This window comes from Dipteris shenzhenensis, chromosome 15 (assembly GCF_047967505.1).
Source record: "Dipteris shenzhenensis isolate YYH24624 ecotype China chromosome 15, Dip_SZ_1.0, whole genome shotgun sequence".
NCBI lineage: Eukaryota > Viridiplantae > Streptophyta > Polypodiopsida > Gleicheniales > Dipteridaceae > Dipteris > Dipteris shenzhenensis.
In genome coordinates this window covers 30,122,957-30,139,961 of record NC_141610.1, presented here as the reverse complement: position 1 = coordinate 30,139,961, position 17,005 = coordinate 30,122,957, and the positions used below count along the sequence as shown (strand labels likewise).

Below are 17,005 nucleotides of genomic sequence, written 5' to 3'. Positions count from 1 at the left end.
GTGACTTCTTGCATGTCGCTAAGGCTCATCCCCCCCTTGACAAATTTCATTTAACACCAACAACATCCATCGAGATTCGACACCAACTGTCTAGTCATGCATCCAATTGTGCTTTTCGTTACACTACTAAGCTTGATCTTCATTGGATGATGTATTTGTGACTTCTTACATGTCGCTAAGTCTCATCTCCCACTGACAATTTTCATTTAACACCACCAACGTCCAATTGTGCTTTCTTTATTGAGTTGAGCTCCCTTTGTGCCTGCCACCTTGCAAATCATGGTGGTGTTAATATGTGATTGACACATCGAATCAATCCAACAATCATCGAGAGATCATTTCCTAATTTCCAGTCAGTTAACTACCAAATCAATGTTATGATACGTCATCAAGATTTCCAACAAGGTTACCTTTCATATAAGTCCAATTTGAGATTTTTGCCTTTTTAAACAAAGTTTAATGTGTTTTGCAAGTTTAAATATCATCCAGATCCAATCCGAGACTCATATCTTCAAAACCCAGTTTGGGATACCTATTGGTACTTCAACTTTGCTGAGAAGGCTGATTACATATTTGTACTATGACTTCACTGAGAAGACCAAATACATCTTCGTCATTCAACTTTGCTAAGAAGGCTAAATACACCTTTGTCGTTCAACTTCGCTAAAAGATCGAATATGATCCGTCACCTAGCTCATCCCTCTCAATTAGGGGGTCACATGTGAAGCAATGGTCTCTAATGCTCTCGGCTTATGCTTCAACATCGAGCTCAAGCAATGTGGCAACCAAATCTATTATCATATGTATATATGTATGTCTATACATGTATATATGCACATGGGTGTGTATACATATATACATATGTATATATACATAGATTCATACATATGTATATATGTATCTATACAAGTATATGTAAATGTGTGTACGTGCATGCACATGCCAAGATTTGCACAAATGCAAGCCTTGATGATTGATTCAATGAGTACATGGTGAAAGGGAAAAATCTAGATGCATGCTAGCCAAGGTTGAGCATCAATAACTTTGAAAAACATGAGACTTGTTAAAGGTGTAAAATATGGTCTAGAGGAGGGTGCACGCAAATGATGGGGGGACAAGTTGGGACAATCCATATGTGCGATTGTGAACCAACCTAATTTGAGTTCTTTGCATATTAGCTCATTTGATTATGAGTGCTACATCTTGGACCAAGTGGCTGCACACAAGATAAGCGTACTTAAGATGTCTTGAGCTTAAGGATGCTAACTTGTTACGCATTGCCAATGTTAGAAGTTCACTAGTGAAAATTCATTCCCAAGCCTCTTGTAATTTGAATAATTGCTTGTACATTAGCAATATTAAATTTTAAAGCGATGTTATACATTTGAAGTTGGCCATGCAATGAAAGGTTATTGAGCTAGTGCACAAAATTTATATGGTATTCACAATCTCACACATCATCTTGTAATTAACAACCCAACCTTGTTATGGCATTGGCTGCATTCTTTGGTGAAGAAAACATCGACATAGAAATGAATTTGAGGGCATAAAGCAAAGATGACAAGAGGGAAGCCCAAACTCAAATCAAGATGGGAGTTTGTGATACCCATGATGCTCATACCTTACATGTTATGTGCCAACAAAGAAAAGCATAATTGATTACGTGTGTGTGTGTGGTGGTGGTGGTGGTGGGGGTAAGTTGATTCCGAAAAAGCATCTTTGTGAATCATTTCCTGATTAGCGGCATACTACACTCATGCCAATCATTTATAAGGGGGTTTTCCAAAAAAAGTTTTCTGCTTGCTGGTCTACATCCTACCCAATATGGCTCCGTCCCTTGCAGACACATCACGAGAATATTGCAAATGCCTATGTTGGGATAGAATAAACTATACTCAACAAGATGTACTCTTGCTGTCAATGGACATCGACAAACCTTCTAATATTGTACAGTGGGATTTTATCTCGCAGACCATGCAACCCTTTTATCTATTGGCTATACAGTGATAGTAAAGCAACATGCATTTGATCTAGAGATATTTCTAATCAATGGACTTTATATCATTTAGTGAGATAGGGAAGCCCACTTAGTGTTTTGCTTTATGCAATAGCTACTTATCCGATGCTTTGCTATATTGATCATCTTGTGACCATTGATGTCTTACATGGTCTGGAGATACTCGGAAGAAAGCCCACGATTGCGGAAGCTTATGCTGATGATTCATTATTCACTCCAATGAACACAAAAACTAGTCTTTTCCAACTCATGAGTGCTTTATCCTTGCATGGAATAGCTATTGGCGTCGTGCAGGTAAACTTTCAAAAGTCCAAGCTGCTGCCTTTGCATGCTAAGAATTGGCATAGCTCTCTGTGGCCAAGGGAATTTGTTTGGCCCAACCAACTTGTTCATTATCTTGACTCTCCTTTGGGATGTACCATCACTCGCCCTTAGCAAATATATTGAGTACTTGCAAAGCTCAAGAAACAAACTAGAATAATGGAAGTTAGGCACTTGGCATCTTCATGTTCGACTCCCAATTGTACAATCAATTTTGGTAGCTTATATTCAATTTTTCTTGCCTTTAATGATATTTGACAAAAAAGAAATCATTTCTTTCATGTCCACTCTTATGGAGACTTTCTCGTGCTCAAAGCATGGCCATAAGAGTATCAAATTACTCTCTATGGAGCTATTCCCCAAAGATGAATGGTGGCTTGAACATATGAAATATTGACATCCATATTTTGGCTCATAAGGGGAAAATGATGCTACAAGCTAATCATCCTTGGACTGCCATGATGTGTCACCTACTTTCACCATTGACGACTACTGCTCCTAGATATTGGCATCCCACTCCATGAGACTTCATTACTAACTATATTGATGGCATGGTTAAAGACTATCCTTTTGTTTCTAAAATCTTCTTGGCTTGGAAAGAGATTCTTTCTCATCTCGAATGACGTGGTCATGATTCTTTGGATGGGAATTCCTTGTGTGTTGAGAGTCTGCATTGGTCAAAGGCGTTTGATCGACCCCTTACTTTGCAAGAATCCAGACGCTCATATTTTATTTCATCAAAAGGGATTACTATGGTTGATGATGTATTACATGATGACGGTACTTTATTGCCTTTTCCTTTGACGACCATACAATATGGATTGGAAATGCATTATCGACCCCTTTGACACTATCTTTCTTCAAATGCTACATTGCTTTTTACCGGTATCCAAGTTGGAGCATCTGTATCACATTACTGATTGGACCTTAGATCACCGGGGCTCCGCTACCCACCCCTTACGCCTAGCCGATATCTCAATGGTAGGTTTACAAAGGGTTTTGATGCCTTCTCCTTGGATTTTGCATCATGGAAATCAACTTTTGTCTTTGAATCATAATCCCAAATGATAGCATAAAGATTGCAATAGCTCTAGTCCTGCAAACTTCCTGGTTTTTCTTTGGCGAGTGATGCTTGGTGTTATTTCTTTTTGCCAACTCTTGGCACATAGTCCTGCTCTATATCAGCTCCAACGGAATCCTTGCTCCATCTTTTTTGGAATTTCCTCGTCACCCGAAACTTCCTGGTATTTCTTCAACAGCACCCCCAGGCTCGCTTTCCCACTGCTTGCTTTGGCAATCTTTGACATTCACCCATGGAGGGCAGAGTTTGATCTTTTTTTCAAATGGGCTCGATATTGGGCACTCTAGACTCTATGGAAAGACAGGAACCACCAAGTCTTTCAAGAGCCTACTTCGTCCATGTTCTACTATTCCGGATGTCACTCCGGCAATCCTTTTATGATTAAATGTCTTACGCTGTCTACTTGTCTTACAATGAAATTTTCTGATCTTGTGTTTGCTGGTCTCCACTTTGGGGACAGCCTCTTGTAATATAAAAATACATTGTGTGTGTTTTTTTTTTTTTTCGGGGGGGGGGGGGGGGAGGGGCGGGGGTTATTGTGGGAAAGAGACAAATGCATACAACCCCAATCCAAGCTTTGCCCAAACAACTTGGCCTCCATGGCTCGAAGTGACTTTAAAAAATTTATACATAAAACATTCCATCAGAAGTGTGATTCAAATGCCGCACTAGAAATATATGGATAGGCGTGAGGATTGCATTATTTACCTTGACTCGCAGTAGCAACCCATTTTTGCTACATGGTTGTTGTGGGTGATAAAGAAGGACCAAATATGTGCAGATTAAGTACATTGGAATGATCGAAGGACAAAATATGTGCAGATTAACTACATTGGAATGATCAAAGGACCAAACACGTGCAGATTAACTACATTGGAATGATCAAAGGTGTGCATGAGCAGAGCTATATGTCCAATTTTTGAGCAAAACATCTAAGGGTCCACCTCTCAGATAAGCAAATGAAGAACAAGGTATAATTAACAATAGCAAGTAGCCAATGCTAGAAGCTTGCGTCAACTGGACGTTCTGAATAAACGTAAGGATTTTCACAATTTATAAGGGCCACAAGGCACTGCTGTTCAATCTATAACCATTTCCAGCTTTGTTTTGGCACATTGAAAATCAGAGAGGACTCACGAAAGCTGGGAACCTCCACTTTATCAAAGATTGGCAAATGATTTTCTACCCATCTCATGCCGGGTCCAGACTGAACATTTTCTATTAGAAGGCATTTAACAAAGATCAGACTATTGGATTACTATTTAACCCAAGGCAGTTCAACAAGCAATGCCTTTGAAATCTTTATACTGGTATGTTCATAGTTTCGCAATGAGAGATGCACAGATTAGTTAGTGTTGTGCCCGCCGTATTGCATGCCCCACCTCTGCAAGAAAGTCAGTTATAGAAGCCTACAAAACCACAGGCACCATCGTTTGGTAAAGAGGTTCAACACAGACATAACCAGCAAAGGCCCATCACAGCTCTGGTGAGTACCAGAACAATACAGCCCACTAAAATTTAAAACCTTCATTGGATATATGTTTGGATATGTGGTAATTCACTATTGCAGCAATGCCAATAATCATTTTTATGAGATTCCCCATTTAACCAGCCTTTCAGATCCAGATGTGATTTCAAAAAATGCAAAGCTAAATCATTTCCTTGAACAGCATGAAAAAATTGAACAATGTAAATATAGTAATGATTGTAGAGTGCACAATATGGCCATATTTAAAGATTGAGCTTGCAGCCTTGCAATTACCTCATGAGCAACTTTTGAAGAACCCCAGCCCCCTTCCGAGCTAGAGTATACAACAGGACGATCTGCATCAATGACAAATTGAAAATACATTACTTCAATCTGTAGCCATGCAGTGTAAATAGTCCATATTCTTCATTGAAGTTCTATCCTGTGGTGGTTTCTAGATTACCAGATGAATCAACCCCCGAGATATTCTATAGATCCAAGGGTTTGACTTAACCAAAGTAATGCCTCTAATTGCAGATGGAGACCATGAAAAGAGCAAAGGCCCTGTTGTTTCACATCTTCTCTCTCATTCCTCAACATACCCAAATGGCCATGGTGTTGTTTTCCTGATATTCAAGGTACCCATCTCAAAGAACTAGCTGTGTGTATCATGCCAGTTTCATTAAGTAGAATTAACATTTAAAACACTATGAAAGGTCAACTCAGTTCATGACAATTTAATATGCTAGAGAAGCACACAAGTAAGGAATCAGACTTTGAATCAAGAAACAAGAATGCGGTGACAGAGCAAATGCCAGAGCCTCACTTTGTCCTGGTCAGATTTAACTGCCAACATTTGGACAAGTCAAAAGTAAACCTTAGGGTGTTGATTTGTGATAGATCCAGAGCTGGGCAGAACTTTTCTATGGAGCTTATCTTGGAGCTTTGGCAAAGACAACAAAGTTGCCTAGGCCAATCAGCTGCTGGGAACATTTTGATCAAGACTCCTGTGAACAACTAGGCTTCAAGGATTATGTCAAAGTGTTAAGCAAATTGCAATCATTCAATCTGTCAAATTTTGCCAGGTTTATGCTCGACAAATGCTGCAGAGTCCACACCCCAAAACCTCACTCTGCACCCAGAGGTCTCAAGTCCACTTGTAAATCCTCTACATCTACATAAACAAACACTTTCCTGAGCGGTTCCTTAGCAGTTTGATGTCCCTTCAAAGGGTGCCAAAGAGAATTCTAGCATCCCTCAATTACCAGTTATTCAGTACTGCCAAAGTTCTGTGAATGCAATGAAAAGGTGACATATCAAAGCTCCTCGGACCTCTTCCGATCGTAGCACAAACTTTGGGATAGAAAGAGGTTCAGTGTTTTTTCATCAAAGTTCAACGGAAAACATCCAGCATTTCACTGCGCAAGACTTGACCCACAAAAAGGGGGCATTGCACCACGGTTTCCTTGACTGGTATGCAGAGCATAAGGCAGCAGCTGGATGCCCTCATTACAATTCAAAAGGCACTAGAAGCCATAAGGAGACAGCTTTATGAATGATTGGCCAACTCCGGATGTCTACTTCTGACCTTGTCCGATCCTGAGGGAGTTATTTGTCAGGTCTTTTGAAACAAAAATGGTTGCCATTATTCCTTGCAAAGATCCAAAACCTGGCTCCAACTACTGTTAGACCACTGTCCACTAGAACCGAATGGATATGGCGGGGGCCTCAACAGAGGCAGCTGACGCAAGACTCTAGTCCACAATGGTGATGACAGACCAGCTGTAACAGCAGAAGTGCCGTACAACGGCCGTACAGCAGCCACGCTGCCCTTAAACACAGGCATGGCCAGCGAGCTTCACAGCAGCAAGTGGCCGTAGCAGGGTCATAGGTGCTTTGATACCACTGTACAGTTGGTTGAGCAGGAAGACAGCAACAGACAGTTGAGCAGGCAAATCGTATGTAGATTGCAGTATTGCAGTGAAGTCGAGTACAAGTTATTATGAACAACCCTAGGACTTGGGTTAGGATTGAGTGCTAAGTGTCACACGTTGACTAAGTGTCCCAAAAATAAGCCCAAAGCACTAGATTAGCCTACAAGGCCATACCAGGGACTAAATCTAACAAGGCAACTACCGCAAGGGTATGTGACAGCTTGCTTCTTACATTTCCGGGTCACCACCTATGGAGCAAGTGCCAACAGCCAGTCTGATGCTCTATACAACCAAAGGATTCCTCAATTTGTGACAATGTAGAAAACACCTGCAGGCCAAGTCTTGCAGAAATGCTGCTGATGCTCTATGGTCATCCTAGAGCTCTCCATACCTTGCTCCTAGATTGAGTGCAAGGCATATACGATATCAAGCCAAGCCATCTTTTGACGAGAGTGGCAGCAGGTCAAGTCCTAATTACACAAATATGCTACAAGGGGGCTGCCTTGGAGGTGGCATGGCATCCTAAAATCTCTTGGCGTGTGACTATGTCCCCACTCACAAACTAAGCAGGGGATACCGCTGCAATATGGAAGGTGTGCCATCCCTCTATGAGCCAAGCTGCCATCCCCTAGGTGAACACTCGCTCTGTAGACATCATAAATGTGAGGTGATTCTGAGTGAATGCTGCCTTGAGCCGAGGGGCAGCTTCATAAGCATGTGAGATCATCTCTTGAAACCTGCCTGCAACAAGGCCATGTTGTCATCTCTCCTTATCACAAGTTAGGGACCTATGAGGAGCCCTCCATGCACCACTAGCTATAAGAAATAGGAGATGCTCTGTGCCCAGTGTCTCGTCCAAATCCATGACCAGAACCTAGAGAGGTCTAGGTGCAGTACCTCCTGCTTAGCGAATGCGTCTCTCGCAAGATGTTCCATGGAGAAGCCACAAGCTGGAGTGTTTGCCGAGAGGTGTACAAGAACAAGGGCAACTTCTCAATCTCACATATGCTTAGAATAATAACCCTACATTTTATTTATTGTTGAGATAAGACTTAAATGCGCCGACTGCTTAATCTGAGCAGACCAAAACCATCTCTCCACAACTGAAGCCGCCACTATGCATGCTCCTCTCTATCTGGATGTGGGTTGATTGTGCTGCCTCCCTATAACTCTGATCCTCTGCCAATGTAGTGTGTTGAGCAAGTTGTCATCCGGGCAAGAGGCTCATGTGGAGCAACTGGCTTGATAAATTTCACAAGAACTACACCATCTAGGCTAAGCAACCTCACCAATCCTTTTGAGTATTTGTAGATGATCCAAAATACCTTGGAGATAGTTTTGCTCATTGACCAATTCTTGACTTTTTATAGATCCATGTACCCTCAAAATGGACTCTCTCAACTACTTTACATTCCAATTCTTGAGTGTGGATTCAATTACCTTGAACTTTCTAAATATATCATCAGCACATTTTGATACTTTAAACCACTTCTTCTCAAGCCATGTGACCTATACTAAAATCTATACAAGAATATAAGCCTGTTAGTAAATGTCTCAGACTGTTCTATTCAAACTTCAAATTTGGTGAGTACTTTTCTCAATCTGTACCCTTTACTTAAATACACTCTCAAAATATCCACTATTGCTTGATCGCCCTATATTGACCTATCTGCCTGTGGATAATCAGATGCGCTCTTATTTAATTGAATGTCCAACCATACAAGACAGGCTCCAAAAGTGATTGTCAAATTTACTCTCCGGGTCACTTACTATAACAGCAGGTAGCTCATATGACTTGAAAATTTGCTCAATACACATTCTTACAAACTCTGAGTTTTTTCACTCTTTTCTTAAGAAAACTAAAATGAGACATCTTAGTCACTCTATCCTAGTGATACCTTCACTTGTCAATTGGGATCTCGAGTAGCTAACTTATTAGTCTTTTGCTTTGTTAAGTTGCCCAATTAGAAAGTCATAACATATTCTTTAGAAAAATGGGATCACTAATAATATAGTTGAATGCTTCAGCATTCCTTGTATAAGGTCGTTTTAAAATAACCTTAACCCTTTTTAATCCATGCAAATCTCATCCTCAAAAATATATACATTTCACTCTTTGATAAAAACCCTGAAACTTGGATTGTTTGGTATAGATTCGATGTTTCCTAGGTAGTTGAAAAAGTGTATGGGCCACGGACTACTGGATGACGCAGACTGCCATGGCTGGCCCTAACTAAGCATTGGAGGCGAGGGTGATCAGAGGAGCGAGTATGCCCGGACACACAGATGGTTCGCAAGCCTGCGGCTACAAATGGACAATTTGCAACCGTTTAGCCTTGAGGCTCCATCCATTCCGCTTTCTTGTCAGGGGGTGAACCAAGTCATCAGAGAGGATCTCTTGCAGCTCCACACGTTAAGGACTTGGTTAGCACCTACTGATATTTCGGGTTAAGACAGGATGAACGGAGGGCATCCCACACAAGACCCACACAAGAGATGGATATGCACTTTATGTGATATGCAGCAGACCAAGATAGAGGATCACTTTGCTTTCAGATGCCCTTTATACTATGAGATTCGTGGATGACACCGCAGTCTTTTCAGTACTGGTTTCAGCCCATTTAGAGAGTTCCTGGCACATCCAGGTCAGCGAGACTGGTGGCTATTTTACTCCTTGAGGCCCAAAAACACAGAGATCAGTTCATAGGAGCACAGAGGAAACTTGAGAGCACATGAGGGACCACCAGAGCACCATCATGGACTTTTTATCCAGTGACCCAAGCCAGGGACAGCAAGGGATCAGACGCAAGAAAGAGCCAGAGGACACAACTCGCAAGTCTGACCTCGAGTGGTCAATCACATGAGGGCTGCAAACATATCCTCTCTTTTCGACGTGGGAAGACACACCACTGGAATGACAATAGCACTTGTCACACGGCGGGCCATATCACAAAGACTACAGAGGAGAAGGGATGGACCCAGACAGGCGCCAGCGTAGATCTGGAGCCAATGTCAAACGAGCTCCTCTTGTCTCTCCTCAGTTGTCTAATCGTGTTGGTCCCACAGACAGCACACACAGGTCCAGCCGCTTAGGGACAAGTGACAGATTGACAGACGACCAGGGGTTCTCTCTGTTTGCTCCCCCTTTGTGGCTCTCTCTCGCAGCGATAGCATGATGTTCAACTTTTATTTCTCCTCATAGGCATCAGCCTTGGGTAGGGGTGCCCATTTTAGTGGCCCCACCCTTAGGTTTCATTGTATCTAGTTTCCTTTCAGTCTCATATACCTGTGGAAGTTCACAAACACTCTCTCTCTCTCTCTCTCTCTTGTGCGTGCGTGCATGTGTGCATGGATGCATGTATGCGTACATGCACACACAAGAAATATATGATTACATACCCTCTTCAAGACCTATAACATGTTATAGCTACTCTACATGCACATATGCATGCATAACACACACACGTAATCAATAATCACATAAATCATCCAACACCTCTAACCTGTTATAACTGCTCTTCAATCAAGCATGATCTCATATCAAGATATAGAATATGTCATGAGTTACTACTCCGAAAGTCATGGTACATTTAGTATCCATTTCTTGTTCATGACCCTACTCATAAACGATTCTTATTCTAAGCAATTATGACATAAGGGCAAGAATAGTCTACTTACACAAGCCGTGTCTTGTAGTGGTGCATATGACATTGCAGGGTACTCTAAAACTAATGATTCTAATTGCCAGCCCAAATTTGTAAAAAATCCAACCTTGCTAATTTGTGACCTTCTTAGCAAGTATCCAGCCGGTTTTCCATTTACTTCTTCTCAGAAGTCACAACATCCATGGAGTACAATAAATTCAATTCCCTCGGCACTCAAGATTGAAGCTGAGTTTATTATTTGAAAAAGTATTTGGCCAGAAAGATGTAGATACCCAAAATTTCAAAGAGAGCAAAGGATTACAACACACCCGCAATATCCAAGGTCCAGTCATTTTGAGAATGGAGTGCAGCTGCCCATCCTGTATAGTGCAAAGATAAGTCAAGAGTAGCATTTGCAAATGTACGAAACAGCATGCCATAAGTACTCAAAAGCAACCAAAAAATAGATACGATAAAATCACCCATATTTCTTCGAATTAGAGACTACTACATCCGCACAGATCATATCGTTAAAAGAAAAGTAGTTTCAATACATATACCTATATGAAAACAGGAATATGCCCAAATTATCCTCTACAGCCAAACAATAAGTGCAGTTCCAACCTCATGACAGTCATCCACAAATTTGGAAACCATAAGCTTCATCACACACATCACAGACTCGCTACTATGAACTCTCCATTGACGTCAGACCATAGAAATAAACATATGCTGTCACACATGCATCTCCACACACACCCACACTCTTGAGCACCCTTCATACAAAGGGCTTCGTACTAACATTTTGTCCACCATCCGGATGTGAAGAGCAGATTCAGTGTGATGACCGCTAGCACTAAAAAATACTCCGCATTCTCTTTCCAAGCTATTACTGCTTGTAAAGTCTAGAGTATTTCACTTAGTGTCTCCCAAACGAGCAAAGCTTAGAAAAGATAACAAATAGGCCAACTCTAGTGGAAATTGAAAAAACTTAACTAAAAGACATCACAAACTGAAATTTGCCTCTCCACTAGGATAAAAACAGGAGATCCCAAAGACAGTACAAGTGCATAGACTCATCCTTGTTATCTATGCATGTGTGTTAGAGCATTTTCATCGGGCATACTGTGTCAATGCCGCAAACAAGGTTTGACCCCAACCCTTTATCCTTCTGAAAGGTCAAACGGTACCTTCACCCTCACACCACCTCACCACCTCAAGGTTTGCTTTGTATTGGGTCCATTGTTTGTTTGCAGTTAGTTGTTGCAGTTTTCTAGCGTCCACATCTGTCCATTTCAGGAAAGCATTTTAGCTATTGATTGGCATTTCTTTATTGCAGCAATTCAGTCTGTGCATTTCAGATTCTACCTGTGCTATTGTGTGGCCTCCATCATGTTTTCTTACATGGCATCAAGCCAGGTTGTGGTGCAAGCCCTCTGAAACCCACATTGGGCAGTATGCATGCTGGAGCACACACAATTCTGAGCGTGGGCATTGGAACCCCTTGAGGAATCCCCTGATGGTGCGGTATAACATCAATCAAATTGGGGCAAATTTTACATTGACAATGGTTGCTTAGATAAATCTTCAAAACAGATTTGTCACTGCTGCTGCTCCAAAAATACCTGCAAATGATGACTTGGAGCAAATTGGCTACACACATTGAAGGAACCTGCAAAACGCAATCTATTTACAAGACTATACAAGAAAACCTGCAAAACAAAATAGACTTACGTGCAAGTTAAACTATAGATATATTCATTAATCAAATATTCTTAACCTGTATAGTAGGAAATAGCTTCAATAATTTGATTAATTGGATTTTAAATTCTCCTTTTCAAATTTTGCCCCATGATCCCTCTACCCATGCACATAATCAATGCACAGTTAAGCCTAGAACATTTAATTGTATCCTAGGCTTGCTAAGGGAATAACTCAAGCCAGAGTTATCAGAAACCTACCCAAACTGAGTAGTGTACTATTTATGCGCATGTGAGTGATCAGGGTATAGATAATTATTATTGGTTCCGGAGATTACATCCTATGCACAGGTTTAACCTATGTAATCTCATTCTGTCCTCTTGCGACTCAGCATGATTGCCTAGATGCACCAAGGCTCACCCCCAAAGCCAGTATGAAAGCAACTAGGAATTAAAGGGTATAAAGTTCACTTTTGTGTTGGGTATGGAAACCCAGTAGATGTGCAGAGCATCCCAATCTCAACAGGCATGCTAGCAGGTGGTGGGTGATCTGGTACATAATCATCAAGTCATAAGTACTTGGACCACCCTATGGGGTGTGAAATAACTCCATGTATGATCATCCTGTCACCATACTGTGACTGGCTGTAAACATAAGAAGTGTTAGCTGTGGCTAATCGTGCCCCTACCATGTTAAGGTGGTAAAGTCTTATGGTGTAAAAACCATGGAGACAGTGATCAGTGAACTGATGAAGACCAATGCAATGGATTTGTAGAAGATGTCCAGTCAGAAGTGTAAGTCCTGTAAGAAGAACTCACACAAAATACTCACACGTGTCATCAGTATGTACATAAGAAATAATTAAACATCAGCTGAAAAATAGGATGAAGATTTAATAATAATGTCCATGAAAAAATGTGTAGGTGTCACACTAAGAGCGGCTGCAAGGTAGGGTTTGCCCTGGCAAGGGTCACTGTAGGAGGCAGGCTGGCAGACTCTTGCTGGCAGTCGGCCAACTCTGCTTGTGGGTCAGCGAGCAGGGGGAGATGGGGCAGAGCAGCGCGCCCCTGCCAGCTCTATACAAAAACCTTAGTCTCCCAACCACTGGAGAACCACTGAAGCCCCAAGAGAGGCATTCGGCAGCAGATGAATGGAGATGGTTGTAGGAGCAGCATGCAGCCCACTTTTGGTACCAACAGAGCTGCCCTTGGTTCCAGGTATTGGGTTCACAGACAGTGCCCTTTATTTGAAGAATTATCCTGTTTGGACCATCAAATATACATTGCATTTGGCTGTCTATGTTGGAATAGTAGGGTCACTGCCCCACCGTGAGCCCCTTATTAGGAGAGCAAAGGGGAAGGACACCTGTGTAGGATGGGGGGTATTGCGAGGCAGCCATGTGTGCACAAGGTATTGATGCCTCTACTGCCCACGTGGCAGCCTCTTGTGGACCTTGTCTTACATGCAGCCCTTGCCCATGTGTCAGCCATCAGCTCTCCACATGGCAGGCCTAATGTTGGGCCAAATCCAAGTTGATTTTCCAGCAAAGGCTGCATGAACAGAAGCTTGCAGGTCTGCAGAGAAGGCTGAATCTCTTGGGGACAGATCAGCCCAATAGACCATGTGTATGGAGGCCCGCAGAGGGCATAAGAGGCCCATGTGAGGGCAGCAATGGCCCAGCATAGAGGGCCTAGAATGGTCTGGCAGGGGGCATTGATATCCCCAACCTGTAGTCAGCCAGAGCAGCTGATCAGTCACCTACAGTAGCGGGTCAGTGGGGCCACAAATAGGCCACAGACCCATAGACCTGCCAAATTGCAAGTTGGCTATGGTCCACTGAATTCAAGGGCTGGTCGGCCAGCCTAGGAGGAGCAGGCCTGCAGTGCTGCACCCTCCCCACCTATGAATAGAGGGCACTTGGCCCCTGCCCAGGGATTCACTGAAAGGTCACTGAAGTTCACTGAGAAGCACATAGCCATATCAGAGTGCAAGACAGAGTTTGGAGCACAATAAAGAGCTCTCCACTGAGCATCCAAGGCAGCAGGATTGCTGATCTCAATCAAAGTATAGGTGCATATCAGATTCTTGCGAAAAACTCCTTGTAAAATCTATTGTTCTTACTTTTGATGCTTGGAGTAAACGATACAAAACAGGAAGTTCCTGGTTTTGTACTTTTGAAGGAACATTGCCGTGTTAGAGGGGTCTCACCCAGTCTCAATTCTCATTTTCAAGCGTTCCAAGTGGCTAGATCTCGAGAGGCAATAGAAGACGAAGCTGTGATAAATGCTGTTGCCATGCTGGAGGAGATATAGGCCATATCTGCTCTATGTTTTGCGGCGGGTACTTCCAATGCAGCAGCACATAGTCACCTGCTCTAGTTTCCATGATCTTGAGATACGGGATAGAGGGATGTAATCCTGTCAACTACGAATCCAATAAAAGGCCGGTTGTAATGGCCAGTGGTACGAAGGGAGTAGTTCAAGATCTCTGTTTCAATTCAGAGACGTAAAAACTAAATCAGATTTCAGGTTGGATAAGAATAGTTTTATTAATGGAATGGACTAGAACGGAAACTGATGGAGTTTTTACAAGAATATGATTTTGATATTAAAATCTGGCAAAGAAAAGAAAACAAAGTTGCTGATGCTCTTATAGTCATAAGCCTTGTTTCAAAGGGTGAATCATTCAGACGACATCCAGAAACAGCTAGCACCATCAGTAAAGCACAGAGCGTGGAATTGAGCTTGTTTTTATTCAAGCATCACAGTCAATGTAAGCAATGTAGCTTAATGTAAAAGGAAAGTCAAGCTTGGAGCGAGACTAGGTCAAAAAAACTAAGATTGCAGAACTTCCAGCTATTCCTAGAAATATGGCACTTACGCTTGTTCATAAAGCGGGCTGCATCACTATTGCTGCACCCATTCATTTCCAGCCGCCTGGACGAGGGTGTTTCACCGCCACTGACTTTTAGTGGTTTTTCAGCACTGCTTGCTCGCTCAGTATCCGCAATTTCACCTAAACTTGAGCTTCCCACTCTTTCTCCAGTTTTGCTTATTGAAGAATTAGGCCTATCCAGGCGATCTGTCACATGATGGAAAGCAGGTACATTCAAGGCATTTGTCTTAAATAGCAGCATTGAATACAGTGATAAAAACAACATCAACTCCAAATACAGACTGCTTATTCTGCGGTCCCAAAACTTAAATTAAGAGTTCATTTATGCACGATAGAATACACTAGAATAAAGCATGCAAGAACAAGTGAGATATTATCTTGCCTGATTGCAAAGGAGCCTCGCCTCTAGAGCTACGCCGATTGTTAGTGAGATTTCTGCACAAGCACCAAACTAGCTGTCAACAAGAGACTCTGAAAATGCCAAGCTCAATTGATGCGGCGATCAATGCAACGCCATTTCAATTAAAATCCCAAACTTGACATAAAAAAGTCTTTGTATCATGACTTGCCCGTTGGCTTAGTGCTTGCTACACAATTGCTCAGCATAATAGCATGACAACTTTGCAAAAGTCCTTTGTTTGGTCTCACTTGAGGTGAGATGGATGCGAAGACTTATTGGCAGACATCACAGGCACAACAGCACCAAAATGCATGCGGTCACAACTAAATCATTTGCTGTTAGAGCGGACAAACTTTCTGACACCGTAACATAGCACCACATAACAATATAATTATAGATCGAGAGGACAAATATTTGCCTGAGGCCTTGCAAAACTAACTGACAACTAGTCCAAAAAAAAGGGAATTTGTGCGTGTTTCGTTGGTTGACATGCATGCAAGCTACGATCAGCATTGGTAGTGGAAGCCTACTTCAACGCAAGTCTAGGAAAGCAGCTAAATTAATTACAGCGCCGATTGCAGCTAGCCTAATCAAGGAGGATGATCTGCAAATCATGGAGAAAAGAAGTCCATTTAAGTTGAGAAGTCCAGGACGCATGAATGATTCAGACCAACCTGAAATTGGTTTGGCGTGATAGAGCGTCGCTGCTTGTCTCCAGCATTGCCTCCACGCAGTCTTTCCTTGGATCATCAAATTCGATTCTGCACTCGACTTGTGCGAATCCTTGACGGAAATTGAAACTGTGAGAGCAAGGATTGAGAGATCGACCTAAGGCAAATCCAACGGACAATTCAATCAGTTTAGTGAGCAATAGATTTCAAGGGAGCATGCTTCTCATGATGGGTTTCTATGATGCCTCATGGTCTCTATTCTTAATGATGGCTTGTATCATGCCTTGCAGCTCATAAGAGCAATGATAATAACGCATGTCTGGAAGTTCAGGAATAATAGCTCATAAGAGCAATGAGTATAGCGCATGTTTGGAAGTTCACGAATAATGTGGTTCTTGGCAAGGTCACACCTCATCGGCTGCATATTGATGAGATCAGGGCGGACATTCGAAGAACTATTCCGCATTTTGGAAGGAAATATGATAGATATAAAATTTTAGCATCTGTTGTAGATAGCCCTTGACCACCTGCTCTTGGTGGCATAACATTTTTTGTATTTTTCTTTTTTCCTGTTACTACAATTTAGCTCTGCTTTTTCCCGAAAAAAAACCTATGTTTCTCTATGGAGGCTTAATTAACCTATGTTTCTCTATGGAGGCTTAATTAACCTATGTTTCTCTATCGCTAAATTTATTTATGGATTAATTAACCTATGTTTCTCTATGGTTTAATTTATTTATGCATTAATTAACCTATGTCTCTCCATGGCTTAATTTATTTTATTTAAAGACTATATCTAACAGGGGCTTCCCTAAACATTCAAGAAGTCTCCTTCCCTTTCCTCGCCACATGGCCAACCCCTTGCATTACCCT

At 42.0% G+C, this 17,005-nt stretch overlaps 1 protein-coding gene across 2 annotated transcripts; it reads right to left on the bottom strand.

Moving 5' to 3' along the window:
• Nucleotides 1-4,395: 4,395 nt before the first annotated feature.
• LOC147893667 (uncharacterized) lies at nucleotides 4,396-16,347 on the bottom strand. 2 transcript variants are annotated; one of them, XR_015542256.1, is made up of 8 exons: nucleotides 16,136-16,347; nucleotides 15,444-15,496; nucleotides 15,047-15,247; nucleotides 12,091-12,137; nucleotides 11,834-11,981; nucleotides 10,795-10,845; nucleotides 5,182-5,243; nucleotides 4,809-4,828 (listed from the first exon to the last, which is right to left on the bottom strand). XR_015542256.1 is itself a non-coding variant. In XM_087386454.1 (6 exons), exons 1-6 carry the CDS (start codon nucleotides 16,180-16,182, stop codon nucleotides 4,769-4,771), a joined length of 474 nt encoding a protein of 157 aa, XP_087242580.1. In that variant the 5' UTR covers nucleotides 16,183-16,347; the 3' UTR covers nucleotides 4,396-4,768. The 2 variants fall into 2 exon arrangements, 1 of the variants encoding a protein (XP_087242580.1); XM_087386454.1 differs by lacking the exons at nucleotides 11,834-11,981; nucleotides 12,091-12,137 and having other exon boundaries at nucleotides 4,396-4,828.
• Nucleotides 16,348-17,005: the final 658 nt, after the last annotated feature.